The 14,527-nt window shown below is 37.2% G+C and overlaps 1 protein-coding gene across 3 annotated transcripts in view; it reads left to right on the forward strand.

Annotated features, from left to right (window-relative positions):
• The window catches only part of PHYHIPL (phytanoyl-CoA 2-hydroxylase interacting protein like), a 449,794-nt gene that overhangs the window by 361,868 nt on the left and 73,399 nt on the right, over window positions 1–14,527 (forward strand). For 2 of the 3 annotated variants that reach the window (XM_037803807.1, XM_037803808.1), the window contains one exon: window positions 9,466–9,522. The exons of the other annotated variant lie outside the window; for it this stretch is intronic. In XM_037803807.1, coding sequence (XP_037659735.1) covers window positions 9,510–9,522 — 13 coding nt within the window. In that variant the 5' untranslated portion in view covers window positions 9,466–9,509. The remainder of the gene's footprint in view (window positions 1–9,465; window positions 9,523–14,527) is intronic. 3 annotated transcript variants of the gene reach the window in all.

Here is a 14,527-nt window from a genome sequence, read left to right on the forward strand (position 1 = left end):
TCTTTCCATCTCTTTAGGTCCCCTTTCATTTCTTTTAGTAAAGTTATGTAATTTTCTATGTAGAGGTCTTTTACATCCTTGGTTAAGTTTATTTCTAGGTACTTGATTTTTTGAGTTGCTGTTGTGAATGCATTTTTTTTCTGGAGTGTCTCTTCCGTTAGGTTATTTCTAGTGTATAAGAACGTTCCTAACTTATATGGATTAGTCTTGTATCCTGCCACTTTGCTGAGTTTGTTTATTAGCTCAAATAGCTGTGTCATTGATTTCTCAGGGTTTTCCAAATATAAGATCGTATCATCTTCAAATAATGACAGTATTTCTTCTTCTTTTCCAATTTGGACACCTTTTATTTCTTTGTCTTGCCGGATAGCTCTGTCTAGAACTTCTAGCACAGTGTTGAATAATAGTGGTGACAGTGGGCATCCTTGTCTCATTCCTGATCGTAGATGGAAGGCTTTCGCTCTCTCACTGTTGAGTACTATGCTGGTTGTGGGTTTTTCACATGCATCCTTTATCATATTGAAGAAGTTTCCTTCAAGTCCTAATTTTTGAAGTGTTTTTTATCAAAAAAGGATGGTAAATTTTGTCAAATGCTTTTTCAGCATGTATTGAGATGGTCATTTGATTTTTTGATTTGTTAATGTGTTGTGTTACATTGACTGGTTTTCTTATGTTGAGCCATGCTTACATGCTTGGGATTAACCCCACTTGATCATGATGTATGTATGATTTTTTTAAAAGTGTCTTTGGATTCAATTTGCAAGTGTTTTGTTGAGAATTTCTGCATCTATATTCATTAGGGAGATTGGCCTGTAGTTTTCCTTTCTTGTAGCATCTTTATCTGGTTTTGGTATTAGAGTGATGTTAGCTTCATAAAATGAGTTAGGTAGCATTCCATTTTCTTCAATTTTTTGAAAGAGTTTGAGTAGATGGTGTGAATTCTTTTTGGAAAATTTGATTGAATTCCCCTGTGAAGTCATATGGCCCTGGGCTTTTATTTGTAGGATGCATTTTGATGACTGGATCTCTTTACTTGTGATTGGTTTGTTGAAGTCTTCTATTTCTTCTCATTTCAGTCTAGGTTGTTTATATGTTTCTAGGAAATTATCCATTTCCTCTAAATTGTCTAGTTTGTTGGCGTATAGTTGTTCATAGTATCCTGACATGGTCTCTTTATTTTCTTCGGGACCCACAGTAATATCCCCCTTCTCATTTATTATTTTGTTTATTTGGGTCTTATCTCTTTTTGACCTTGTTAGTCTAGCTAAGGGTTTGTCAATCTTGTTGATCTTCTCAAAGAACCAACTTTTGGCTTTATCTATTCTATTGTTTTTTTCTCCATATCATTTATTTCTGCTTTAATCCTTGTTATTTCTTTTCTTCTACTTGCTTTAGGATTAGTTTGCTGTCCATTTTCTTGCTTCTTCAGTTCTTCCATTAGTTCTTTGATTTTAGCTCTTTCTTCTTTTTTTAATGTATGCATTTAGAGCTATAAATTTCCCCCTCAACACTGCCTTTGTTGCATCCATAAGTTTTGATATGTTGTGTTCTCATTTTCATTCATCCCTAGATATTTAGCAGTTCTCTTGCAATTTCTTCTTTGACTCCCTGATTATTAATCAATGTGTTGTTTAACCTCCAGATATTTATGAATGTTCTAGATCTTTGATGGTTATTGACTTCTAATGCATTCCATTGTGGTCAGAGACGGTGCTTTGAATAATTTCAATCTTTTTAAATTTATTGAGGCTTGCTTTATGCCCCAGAATGTGATCTATCCTGGAGAAAGTTCCATGGCACTAGAGAAGAATTTGTATCCTGGATTTCGGGATGTAATGCTCTATATATATATATATGTCTGCTAAGTCTAATTTGTTTATCACATTGTTTAGGTTCTCAATTTCCTTATTGTTCCTCTGTCTGGTTGATCTATGTGTAGGAGAGAGTGGTGTATTGAAGTCTCCCACGATTATCGTCGAAACATCTATTGCTTTCTTCAGTTTTGCCAATGTTTGTCTTATGTACTTTGGAGCACCTTGATTGGGTACATAAACATTTCAGATTGTTATTTCTTCTTGGTGAATTGTCCCTTTTATTAGTCTATAGTGTCCTTCTTTGTCTCTTATAACACCCTTGCATTTAAAGTCTATTTTATCTGCTATTAGTGTTGCTACCCCTGCTTTCTTTTGGCTGTAGCTTGCATGGAATAGTTTTTTCCATCCTTTCACTTTCAATCTGTTTGTGTCACTGGGTCTAAGATGAGTCTCTTGTAAACAGCATATTGATGGTTCAGATTTTGTAATCCATTCTGCCAATCTGTATCTTTTAATAAGGGAGTTTATTCCATTCACATTCAATGTTATTGTGAAGGCAGTTCTTGAATCAGCCATCTTATCCTTTGGTTTTTATTTTTCAGATCTGTTTTTTCCTTCTCTCTCTTTATTTCCTTTATGTTAACCTCGCTAATACTGTTCAGTTCTGTGCCCTTCTCCAGGCCTCTCTCTCCTGTCTTTTTTTCTCAGCTGGTAGGACTCCCTTTAGTATTTCTTGCAGGGCAGGTCTCTTGTTAACCAATTTTCTCAGCATTTATTTTAAACTCTCCCTCAATTTTGAAGGAGAGATTTGCTGGATAAAGATTTCTTGACTGGCAATTGTTCTCTTTCAGAATTTTAAATATGTCATACCACTGCCTTCTCACTTCCATGGTGCCCACTGAGTAGTCAGTACTTAGTCTTATGTTGTTTCCCTTGTATGTGGTGAATTACTTCTCCCTTGCTGCTTTCAGAACTTTCTCCTTCCCTTCAGCATTTGACAATCTAATCAGAAAATGTCTTGGAGTGGGTGTATTTGGATTTATTCTATTTGGATTTGGGGCATCTCTGATTTGCATATTTGTGTTGTTTAGGAGGGTTGGGAAGTTTTCCCCAACAATGTCTTCGAATACTCTTCCCAGCCCTTTACTCTTCACATTCTGCAACACCAGTGATTCTTATATTTGTGTACTTCATTTTATCCATCATTTCCCTGAAATCCATTTCAAATTTTTCTGTTTTTTTCACCATTCTTTCTTTTGTATTTTCACATCCTATCATCTTATATTCGTGTTCACTAATTCATTCTTCTACATCTTCAGATCTTCAAATCTGCTGTTACATGTCTCAAGTATATTTTTATTTTGCTCAGCAGTATCTGTTTCCATAAGATCTACTATTTTTAAATTTACTCTTGCAAATTCTTCTTCTTGCTCTTCTGGGGTCTTCTTTATGTCCTTTATATCCTGAGCCATGACATTGATGTTTGCTTGTTTTTCTTTGATTAATTGCTCCAAGTTCTGTGTTTTCTCTGGCTTTATAATTTGGATGTTTGGGTTATCCATATATTCTTATTTCTTCATTTGCTTTATAATTTTCTGTTGTTTTTGGCTTCTTGGCATTTGCTTATCTCAATAGGGTTCTTTGAGGATTATTTGAATGTTTATCTATAATTTGGCAGAGCTATAGCTTGGTGGAGTGCACTTTCCCTGACCTACCAGTAGATGGCGCTGTTGAGCCACCTTTTACCCTCAACCCAGTTCTCCCCCAACTTTATCCATTCACTGAGTGGGGATCCAAACCATGTGGAAGTCCAGTCAGTGCAACAGTTTTCCATGTGCACTGGGGACTGCCAGCCCTGTGGTTGGGGGGCATGCCCTGTGCAGTTTGGCATGGAGTCCACTCCAGGACACAGTGGTTCTGGCCCTTACCAGGGCTACACGTAGAGTAGTCTGGGGCTGTGTGTCTCACCTGCTAGCTCAAATGCCCCACAGTCTCTGTCTGCCATATGCCCATGAGTCCCTGGGATTGGGGAAGGCTCCTGGCACTTCTGTGCAGCTCCCCAGCCTCTAGGCTTTGCACACCGCAAGTTTCCATGGAGAAAGAGTGGATGCCATCACAAGCCCACCAAATCCCTAATTCCCTCAAGGAATCTCTCAGCCATGGGACTGTGAAGGATTTTCTCCCCAGCCAATTGCAAAGATGGCTGCATTGGGCATGGAAAGCTGCCTCCTTACACACTCATCTTCCTGCTCCAACTGCCAGTCCCTGTCACGGGCTCTGGACCACGGGTCTGCGATGGGCTATCACCTGAGCCAAGTGGTGAGGAGGGTGCCCGGGGTGTGGAAGGCTGCTTACCTCTGGTTGCTCCTCTCCGTGGTCATCCACTAGCTCCAACCGCCTATTCCCCCACAGCATTCTGGGCAGAACACTCACCGGTTTTTAATGCAGTCTCTGGGCTTCTCCAAGTACGCACTCACTAGGGGTGTAGAAGTTCCTGCCCAGCCAGTGGAACCCTGGAACTGCTGTTCTGGAGTGCTTTCTGTCCTTTATCTAGTGTTGTTCATGGAGAAGAATTTTGCTCTGTCTCTCCTAATCCACCACCTTCCCAGAACCCTCTTCATTTTCTTTTTTGATTATTAATTGCTGGTATATAGAAACACCACTGATTTTTTTGTATTGATTTTGTACTCACCACTTTGCTGAATTTATTTATTAGCTCTGGTAGCTTTCTTGTAGATTCTTTTGGGTTACGTCATCTGCAAATAGAGATCATTTTACTTCTTCGTTTCCAATTTGCATGCCGTTTATTCCTTTTTCTTGGTTAATTGTTCTGGTGAGCACTTCCAGTACTATGTCAAATTGTAATAGTGATAGTAGGCATCCTTGCCTTACTCCTGATATTTGGGGCTGGAGGGAGGGAAGCTTTCAGTCTTTCACTGTGGGGTATGATGTTAGTGCTGGTTTTTTTATATCATGTTGAAGAAGTTCCCTTCTATTCCTATTTTTCTGAGTGTATTTATTAGGAAGGGGTGCTGGATTTTGTCAAATGAGCTTTCTTCATCAATTAAGATGATCACATGTTTTTTCTTCTGTGTTTTGTGTTGATTGATTTTTATGCTGAACCACCCTTGCATTCCTGGGATAAATCCCAGTGATCCTGGTGTATAATACTTTTTTTGTGCAGTTGATTTGGTTTGGTAGTATTTTGTTGAGGATTTTTGCATTTATACTTATCTGGGATATTGGTCTATAATTTTCTTTCCTTGTAATATCTTTATCTGGCTTTGGTATTAGGGTCATGTTGGCCTCATACAATGAATTAGAAAGTCCTCCCTCTTCAGTTTTTGGAAGGAGTTTGGAAAGTATTGATGTTAATTCTTCTGTGAATATTGGGTAAAATTCTCCAGTAAAGCCATCTTGCTCTTGGCCTTTTCTTTTTTGGTTGGTGTATGATCTGAGTCAATATCTATACTTGTTGATTGTCTGGTGAGATCTTCTATTTCTTCTTGAGTCAGTTTAGTAATTTTTTTGTTTCCTGGAATTTGTCCATTTCATTTAGGGTGTCTAATTTGGTGGTTTCCTTCTTAGTTAAAAATTTTAACTTTACTTTTCTACAGGCTTTTAAAAATAGACATTATTTTAAAGGTTCCTATAGCCCTGTATGTATAATCTACCAATAGTTACTGTGCATCTCTTGTTTTAGGCAGTGTGATATTTGCTGAAATTCTTTGTTCCTGATTCTCATTTCTATTTTCTCTTAAGAAAGGTTAGATACCCAATATGATTTTTTTATATATTTTCCAAAATGTCTAATTTTGTAGTTTTTCCATGGTATATTTTTTTCCTTAATTTTGATCTTTCTTGATTAGATTAAATCTTTTGTCATGTATGATCACCCTGGTATCGCATTGCTTACATGCTTTACCAGGAATCCATCATTCTAGTATAACAAGCCACCATAAATAAAATATAACCAGTGCTATCTGAATAGGCAGGTTTTCACTTTAGGTTCCTGCTTTTTGTGCCAGAGTTACAACCTTCAACTTAATATTTAATTCCATCTGTTCCCCCCTCCCCCACAGTCTTCTCTTTTTCCTTCCCAAACCTCCAAGTCACTAAAACTGTGTTCCCGGTTTCTTCCGGCTTACTCATTCCTTCTATGTAAATCTGTCACCTTGGAGAGCAGTTGGTAATTTTCATGCATCTTGGCAAGCTTGCTGATGTATCTTAGATGGCTACCGCAGGGAAAAAGCACACATTCCAAATGGCAATTCATTTTCAGTTCTATATTTGCTTACCACCACCCTCTACTTTTCATTAAGGAGCTACATACTACCTTGTATTTCTCTTCCTCCAAGAGTTGGTAACTTGATTCCAAACACCTTTCGTTCCTTGGACTCTTCTTCTTGGTCTGTGAAGCAAGGAATGCTGAGTCATCTTCAGAATGTACAATTCACGTTTCACTGTTGGGAATGTCTACTCTTCTTTCTGCTCTTTGGCAGATTCTACTCCATGTTAAACCCTTGATTTTTGTTTTGATTCCCTTTTATTTCCTGCAGTCTTTTTTGTGACCTGCTTTCTGAATATTTTTTTCATCCTAAGAAAGAGCCTTTATCCAGATGCCTAATCCAGAATATTAACAGGAATTCCTCAATTCCTTCAGTTTCTCCAGAATATTAACAGGAATTCCTCAATTCCTTCAGTTTCTCCTTTAGCAGAGAAGCTAGCTTGCATGAATATGTTGCATGAATATGTCTATCCCTGCTAGAAATTTAAACACATCCCCCAAATTCATACTTATGTGTCCCAAGTTGAAATTAAGGTTCTTCATGGAAGCTGTTAGAATAATGATTTGATGGTCCTGTTTTCTGGAGATTAATTTTTCTACAATGTTCTACAAACATTGACTGGATCTTGCCTGGCCACTGTGTTCCCTTCTCAGATAATCTTTGCTGGCATGATAACTAATTTTACCAGAATATCAGGTTCATTTTAATTTAGTAAACAAATAGTTTTGCTACAAATTAGTTAACATTTAATGAATACTCTTGTGTGCCAGGTGCTTTATTTTATTTATAAAATTTAATGTAGATAGTTCTTACAAAATATACTGTAAGTGCAAATACATAATTCTCAATGCTTTGAAATATTGAAATGGTGGTGCTAGGAATCAATGCCAGGGAGTCTGATTCCAAATCTGTGCTCTTAATCACTATTATATTCACATATATAAACATTTTTCTTATATTTAATTTGCACAATAACCCTCCAGGCATAATTACCCATAATTTGTAAATGAAGAAACTTAGGCACAGAGAGGTTAAATAAATTTCTCAGAGCAATTCACGTATAAATCATAGTTCTCAGATTCAAACCCAGGTTTGACTGATCCAAAGTTACTTCTCTTTTCTCAAACTACATTGCCTCTTTTACAAGTTATCATCATCCTGATTGAAGCTTGTCAAAAAATAACATCATTTCAATTATCTATTATCAAGATAATCCTACATGACAGACAACCACAAATCCTCAGTGAATGCAACAGAAAAAATTATCTCACAAGTTCTTGTGGTTCACCTTCCTTGTACTGGGCTTGGAGACTTGGGCTTGGTTTGCTTATGTATCTGCACTCAGCAGTAGGTCAGGTAGACAGATTTTCTAGTCCTGGCTAGGAACCCTCACATGTATTGGGACTAGTTGGCTGTCAGCTGGTTTAGGATGTTATCATCGGGATGATTAGGGCAGTTTGGCTCTGCTGGTCCAGGAAAGTTCTCATGGAAAAGGCAGAGGTTCAAGAGCAAGAGTAGAAATTTGCAAGTGTTTGGTTTTTTTTTCCTTCAAGCTTCTAATTGTGTTATGTCTGTTAACATCCTGTTGGTCAAAGCAAGTCATTTGGCTGGGTCCAGAATCGGAGTGGGGTGGCACTATGAGGTTACATGGCAAAGGGTATAGATACATGAAGGGTAAAGAATTGGGTCCATTAATGCAATCAGTCTACTGCAGTCATCATCATTGGGACTAAGTAAATAAGTCAGAATCATGTATCTGGTTGTGTATCTGGTGAGTTGATAACTAAATTTTCAGGAATTTTGTGAAGCAGTTGTTAAACCATTGGTAGCTTGAAATCAACCATGGTGGGAATATTTATACCACAAAAACTGGCGAACATTACAAATCAGGCCTTTGTAGAGTGAGTTTACCAGCATCTCAAAACTATCAGTCTAATGCTTTTCCTATGTAGATAAAATAACAAGTGATTATGTCATCAAGTTTCATTTCTACTTTGCATTGGAGAAAATAATATAGGCATAATGATCAGGTTGCTGTTTTGTTTCTTTTTCTTGGTTAACTTCTATGTGTGCAAATAGCCTAAAATGGATAGTTCTAAAGATAGATGGCTCATCATTTCTTGAGCAGGTACAGTATGAATAGTAATTAAGTAAACATCATCAGAGAAATTACTTCAGAGTCTCAAGATTACAATTTGCTATTTTTAAGTGTATTTAAATACTCATTCATTTTGTATTTTCAGCAAATTTGCTGTAGATAACCCCAGAGGCTGCATCAAACTGCAAAATCTTCGAAATTTTTGTCATTATAGTTGAAGCTATAGCTTTGGTGGACCTAGAATCATAGCTCACTCAAAGGATTTGGGCATAAGTGTGTGTTTGTTTCATAAAAAAGGAAATAAAAATCTATTCTGTTTAAAATAGAAGCAAAATGTTTCATGAAACTCTGCAGCTGATTAAGCTGAGGATGGAGGAAATGTGAATCTGTCTAACTTTTTAGCCATTCTCCTAGCTCCAAGTCACTAGTCTCCAAACCCTTTCACCGTAAAAAAAAAAAAAAAAAGTAAATAAATAAAAATTACCAATAGGCCATAATTCAAGAAACTATATCAAACTGGAAAGAGTTGAAAATGACTATTGTTTTTCTTTCCCCAGTGGGTAAGGAAAGTATGAAGTGATTTTTCTTCCTCTGTGAATATTTTAACTACAGTAGTAAGTTGTGAAACTAGACCCAGTATTTCTTTCTTAAGAAAATAAAAACACTGGATTTGAGCACATAAACATATGTGTTCCCTTTCTCTCTGTGTGTGTGTATGTATATATATATATTTTTTTCTTTTTGTTAAATGTAAAGGTAAATAATATGCTGAAGCCAAACTGCCTCAGTTCAAACTCAAGCACATAAGCTGGAGCAATTTATTTACCCTCTCTGTGCTTGTTTTGTTTATTTGTAACATGGGGATAAAAATAATATTTACTTTGTAGGGTTGTTTTGAATGACTTGATCCATGTAAAGTGCTTAGATCACTGCCTATAAATTCTCAATAAATTTTATCTGCCATTATTATGAGTTCTGAACCATTTCCATTGAACTCAGTTCTTAAAAATGAATTGTTTAACTCTCAAAGTTTCCATATTGTCATTATTTAAGATATTGCTTTATTTCTCAAGGAGTTGTGTGTCATATAGGGTATGGTTTAGGAAGTGTGTAGACAGAGTCTGAATATAGGCATCAGTGGTCCAAGCTCAGGGTAAAGGAAAGGACCTCCCATTTTAGCTTTGAATGCCATGTGTATTAAACTATATAGAATGATATGTAATAAAGATCTTATGAAAACTGGTGATTTCTTTGTCACTTACAGTTCTAATATCCTTGAAATTATAATCAACATGAGATGGACTAGACATGCATGTGCTTAGTAAGTATCCTTTTTTTATCTTTTAACTAGAAAAAAATCATAAATGTATTAGAAATATTTACTTATATTTTTATCTTTTAATAACTGTAACTTCATCCTGTTATCAAAGAGAAAGTGTGATTTATCTTTTAGTGATGTGTACCTAGGAAAAGCTCAGAAGTCATACTGTGTAAAGAGAAGAATGAATAGTCCTTGTAATGGTATATGAATTGGTATAAAAGATGAAAAGACAATTCCGTAACGTAGTAGGCTGAGATACAAAGACTGTTTTATATTTTGTATATTTTGTAAGGATTATATATCCTGTTTACAGCATATATAAAACAGGTCCAGTTTGTTTTTCCATGTTTCGTTTGACAATACGGGGAGAGAAGAGACTTATTGACATTATAAGCATGGTAATTGCTATGGTTTTAATTAATAGAAAAATAATTCTTATATTTTTAGGAGACACATAGCATCAGACATTTTCAAAACAGCAGTCCTGGAATATATTGTAAGGAAGCAATATCAGATAATTTTACTTAAAAATCAAAATTTATTATATGCTAGATAATCACTCAAATCAGAGTTGAATCTATGTTTATAAGCCCAGAATTTTTAAAAATAAGTGATTCTTATATTTAGGTAAAATAATAAAGAAGACTCACAATATTGGCTTTATAATAATAATGAGGTATTTTATAGTATACACATGTGATTTCATTACATTAAATGAAATTAAAGTTGGCTCTATAACTGGTGTCATATTCATTACTGTTAAATGCTCACTATACATTAAGTACTTATCCTTCCTGCGCATTAAAAGAGCCTATTGAGTATGTTGATATTGGGCCATTTAATCAAACTATCTTTCTCTGATAACATCAACAGAAAATTTAAAAAAAAATGTTTTTAGGGTAAAATAAATGCTTTTGTGGATCCCACTATAGGTTAAAATGGTTGACTCAGCAGTTCTTTGAGTACAATATACAGCCTGGACACTTGAGGACAGTGTAGAGCAACCTGATGGCACTTTAGTTTATTGTATTTATAGCACTTAGGATAAGTGTTTTATTCACATAGATTTCTCCTGGCTGAAATTAATTTATTCCTCTTTTTGTGCTTGCATGGCACATGATTTCTTCCTCTTCTATAGCATTTTCCACCTTTTGCCTTATTCTAAGTTCTACTCTGTTTTAAAAAGGTGAAACAGCAATATTTACAGATGATAAAATTGATAAAATTTTAATATTTGTTCATCTCTCTACTCCTTCTCCAGTCACCCTTCTCCTCTAAATACTTGTTATACAGAATGCTAAGTATAGGTCAGTGGAAAACAAACCAACAACACAGAAAATGAAGGAGAAGATTGAACTTCTAGGATAAAATATTTTATATTTTTTAGTCTATACACTGACATTCCACAAAACTGTCAATGACTTTATTTCTGACCAAAAAAGTTTGTAATGTGTACCATATCATGAAATGAAGGTTATTTGTGTGAGGTTGATGTCCCCTCACTGTCAGTAGACTGTTATCTTTTCATGGGTAAATTCACTCTCAGAACAGTCTTATACTTCTCTGTGCCCTAGCACTCAGTGCCTTACAAACAGGAAGCACAAAAAGTCTTTGTGAAATTGAATTAATCAAACCAATGGTGTTTACATTGGTTGATTACAGTATTAAAGCCAATGATGTTAAAAACTTCTCCCTGCCCCTATATTCTTTTTTTTTTAATTAATAATAAATTTTATTTTGAAATAAGTTCAATCTTACAGGAACAGTTGTAAAAACAGTACAAACCCCCTACATAGAACTCCATCATACCCTGACCCCCCTCCCCTGATACCCTGATCCATCACCTTTAAGATCCTGTCACACCACTCTTTCTTTCCCTCCCTCCCTCCCTAACACCCATCATCTATTGCTCTATCTTCTGAACATATGGGAGCAAGCTGCACATATATTTGAACAGGCAATATAATTCACATATACTTTTCCCATGGACAAGAACATTATTTTATGCAATCTCATTAAATGCAGCTAAGAAGTTCAAGAAATTCAACATTGATATAAAGCTTACATTCTATATTTCTTTTTTTTTTTTTTTTTTTTTTTCCATTGTGTCCCAGCTGTGTCCCTTTGAGCCTCCTCTCCTCTGGCCTCAGATCCCATCCAGGATCATCCTTGGCATTTAATTGTTGTCTATTTAGACTGTCTTTTTTTTTTTTTTTTTTTCAATTTTGAAAGGATATATATAGCCTAAATCTTCCTATTCCACCCCTCCCTAGCATTCCCTTAGTGGGATTAATCACATTTAGAATGTTGCAATGCTGTCACCTTCCGACCATCCATTTCTAGAAGTTTCCCTTCACCCCAAACCAAAACCCCTACTCTCATTTCTTAACTCCCCATTGCCCCTTCCCCCACTTCTTGGAACCCCTACTCTACTTTTCATCTCTTTGGTCATATTCTTTGATACTTTCCTTGTGTTTACCATGGGGCTTAAATTTAACCTCTTAAATCTATAACAATCTTGTTTTTCTTTGAAACCAACTTAACTTTAATAGGACATGTAAACTGTGTTCCTATACTCCTCTATTCCCCCACCTTTATGTAGTTCTTGTCAAGAATTACATATTTTACATTGAGTCCAAAACCACCGATTTATCATTACAGTTTATGTATTTTAGATCCTGTAGGAAGTAAATAGTGGAGTTATAAATCAACCATACAGTAGTATTGGTCTTTATATGTACCATGTGATCTTTACTGGAAATCTTTATTTCTTCATGTGGTTTCAGTCAATTGTTTAGTGTCCCTTCCTTTCAGCCTGCTTAGGACTGATCTACTGGTGATGAAGTTCCTCAGCTTTTTATTGTCTGGGAATGTTTTCATCTCCCCCTCATTTTTATCTTTTAGGTGTTTGTGAATTCTCCAAGTCTCTGATGGTTATTGACTTCTATTTGTATTCCATTGTGGGCAGAGAATGTTCTTTGAACAAATTCATTTTTATATTTTTTATTTTATTGAGGCTTGTTTTTATGTCCCCACATACAGTCCATTCTGGAGAAAGATCCGTGATCACTAGTGAAGAACGTGTGTCCCAGTGACCTGGGATGTAATATTCTATATATGTCTGTTAAAAGTCTCTATATCTCTCTTTCATTTCTTTGTTTCTCTGTCAGTAGGGCTCCCTTTAGTATTTGAAGAAGGGCAGGTCTTTTATTAGCAAACTCTCTCAGCATTTGTTTGTCTGTGAAAAATTTAAGCTCTCCCTCAAATTTGAAGGAGAGTTTTGCCGGATAAAGTATTCTTGGCTGGAAATTTTCCTCTCTCAGAATTTTAAATGTCATGCCACTGCCTTCTCACCTCCATGGTGGCCGCTGAGTAGTCATTACTTAGTCTTATGTTGTTTCGTTTGTATGTGGTGAATTGCTTTTCTCTTGCTGCGTTCAGAACTTGCTCCTTCTCTTCCTTATTTGACAGTCTGATCAGAATATGTCTTGGAGTGGGTTTGTTTGAATTTATTCTATTTGGAGTTCGCTGGGCATTTATGCTTTGTGTATTTATATTGTGTAGAAGGTTTGGGAAGTCTTCCCCAACAATTTCCTTGAATACTCTTTCTAGACCTTTATCCTTCTCTTCCCCTTCTGGGACACCAATGACTCTTAAATTTGGACGTTTTATTTTATCTATCGTATCCCTGAGATCCATTTCGATTTTTTTCAATTTTTTCCCCATTCTTTCTTTTGTTCTTTCATTTTCTGTTCTGTGCTCCTCGAGGAGGTTAAGTTGTTGTTCATCTTCCTCCAATCTTGTATTATGAGTATCCAGAGTCTTTTTAATTTGGCCTACAGTTTCTTTAATTTCCATAAGATCTTCTATTTTTTTATTTACTCTTGCAATATCTTCTTTATGCTCTTTTAGGGTCTTCTTTATGTCTTTCATATTCTGTGCCATGCTCTTCTTCAAGTCTTTTATATCCCATGCCATGCTCTCTTTGCCTGTCTGTAGTTCTTTGATTAATTCTGCCAGGACCTGTGTGTCTTCAGATCTTTTGATCTGAGTGTTTGGGTTCGGGTTCTCCATGTCGTCTGGTTTTACATATGCTTGAATATTTTCTGTTGTTTTTGGCCTCTTGGCATTTGCTTAACTTGATCTTTAATTTGTTAGAATTGCAGTTTGGTGACATACACTTTCTCTAACTGACCAGCAGATGGTGTCCGTGAGTCACTTATTCCCCTCAAGTCAGTTCTCCCCAACTTTGTGTTATGTGGGGGTCTGATTCTTTTGGGGTCCAGTTGGTGCACTTAATTTGGGTGTGTTGTTGGTGCTGTCTGCCCTCAATGAGGGGCGTGTGCCTGAATGATTAAGGAGGAAGGGCAGGTTTAACAATCAAACCTCCCAGGTGTTCCCAGAGAATTAAGGCTGTTCTCTGCCGCTGACACAAAAGTCCTTGGTATTGGCATAGGTTCCCTGGGATTTCCAAGCAGTTCCCCCCTCCCTGCTGTGCTTTTCCAGGACCTCTGTTGGGGGGGGGGGGGTGTGCCACGTCACAAGTGAGCGCTGGCCTCCAGGGAAGCCCTGGGCCACCGGGCTGTGTAGGGGCGTTCCCAGCCCACTTCAAAGATGGTTGAATGGGATGCGTTACTTTCCCCCTTTCTGCACAGCTCCGCTCTCCCAGCTCCAGGACAATCAGCCGTGGGTGTATTCAGGGCCACTGTCCACGGCCGATATTGTGTCGTGTGAGCGGTGCTGCGGGAAAGACTCCCTGTCAGGCTGGGTTTCTTGTCTCGGTTCTGTGCTGTGTGTTCGGCCCTGGACAGGAGCAGCTCCGCCTGCCGGGGAGACAGCTGCGAGACTGGGCTTCTCAGCTCGGCTTGGTGCTGTGCTCAGCCCTGGGGAGGAGCAGCCCTGCCCACTGGGGTGACGGCTGCGAGGCTGGGCCTCTCTGCTGGGCTCTGTGCTGTGCGCTCGGCCCCGGGCAGGAGCAGCCCTGCCTGCTGGGGTGATGGCTGTG

The sequence above is a fragment of the Choloepus didactylus genome, chromosome 15, assembly GCF_015220235.1.
Source record: "Choloepus didactylus isolate mChoDid1 chromosome 15, mChoDid1.pri, whole genome shotgun sequence".
In the NCBI taxonomy this organism is placed as follows: Eukaryota; Metazoa; Chordata; class Mammalia; order Pilosa; family Megalonychidae; genus Choloepus; species Choloepus didactylus.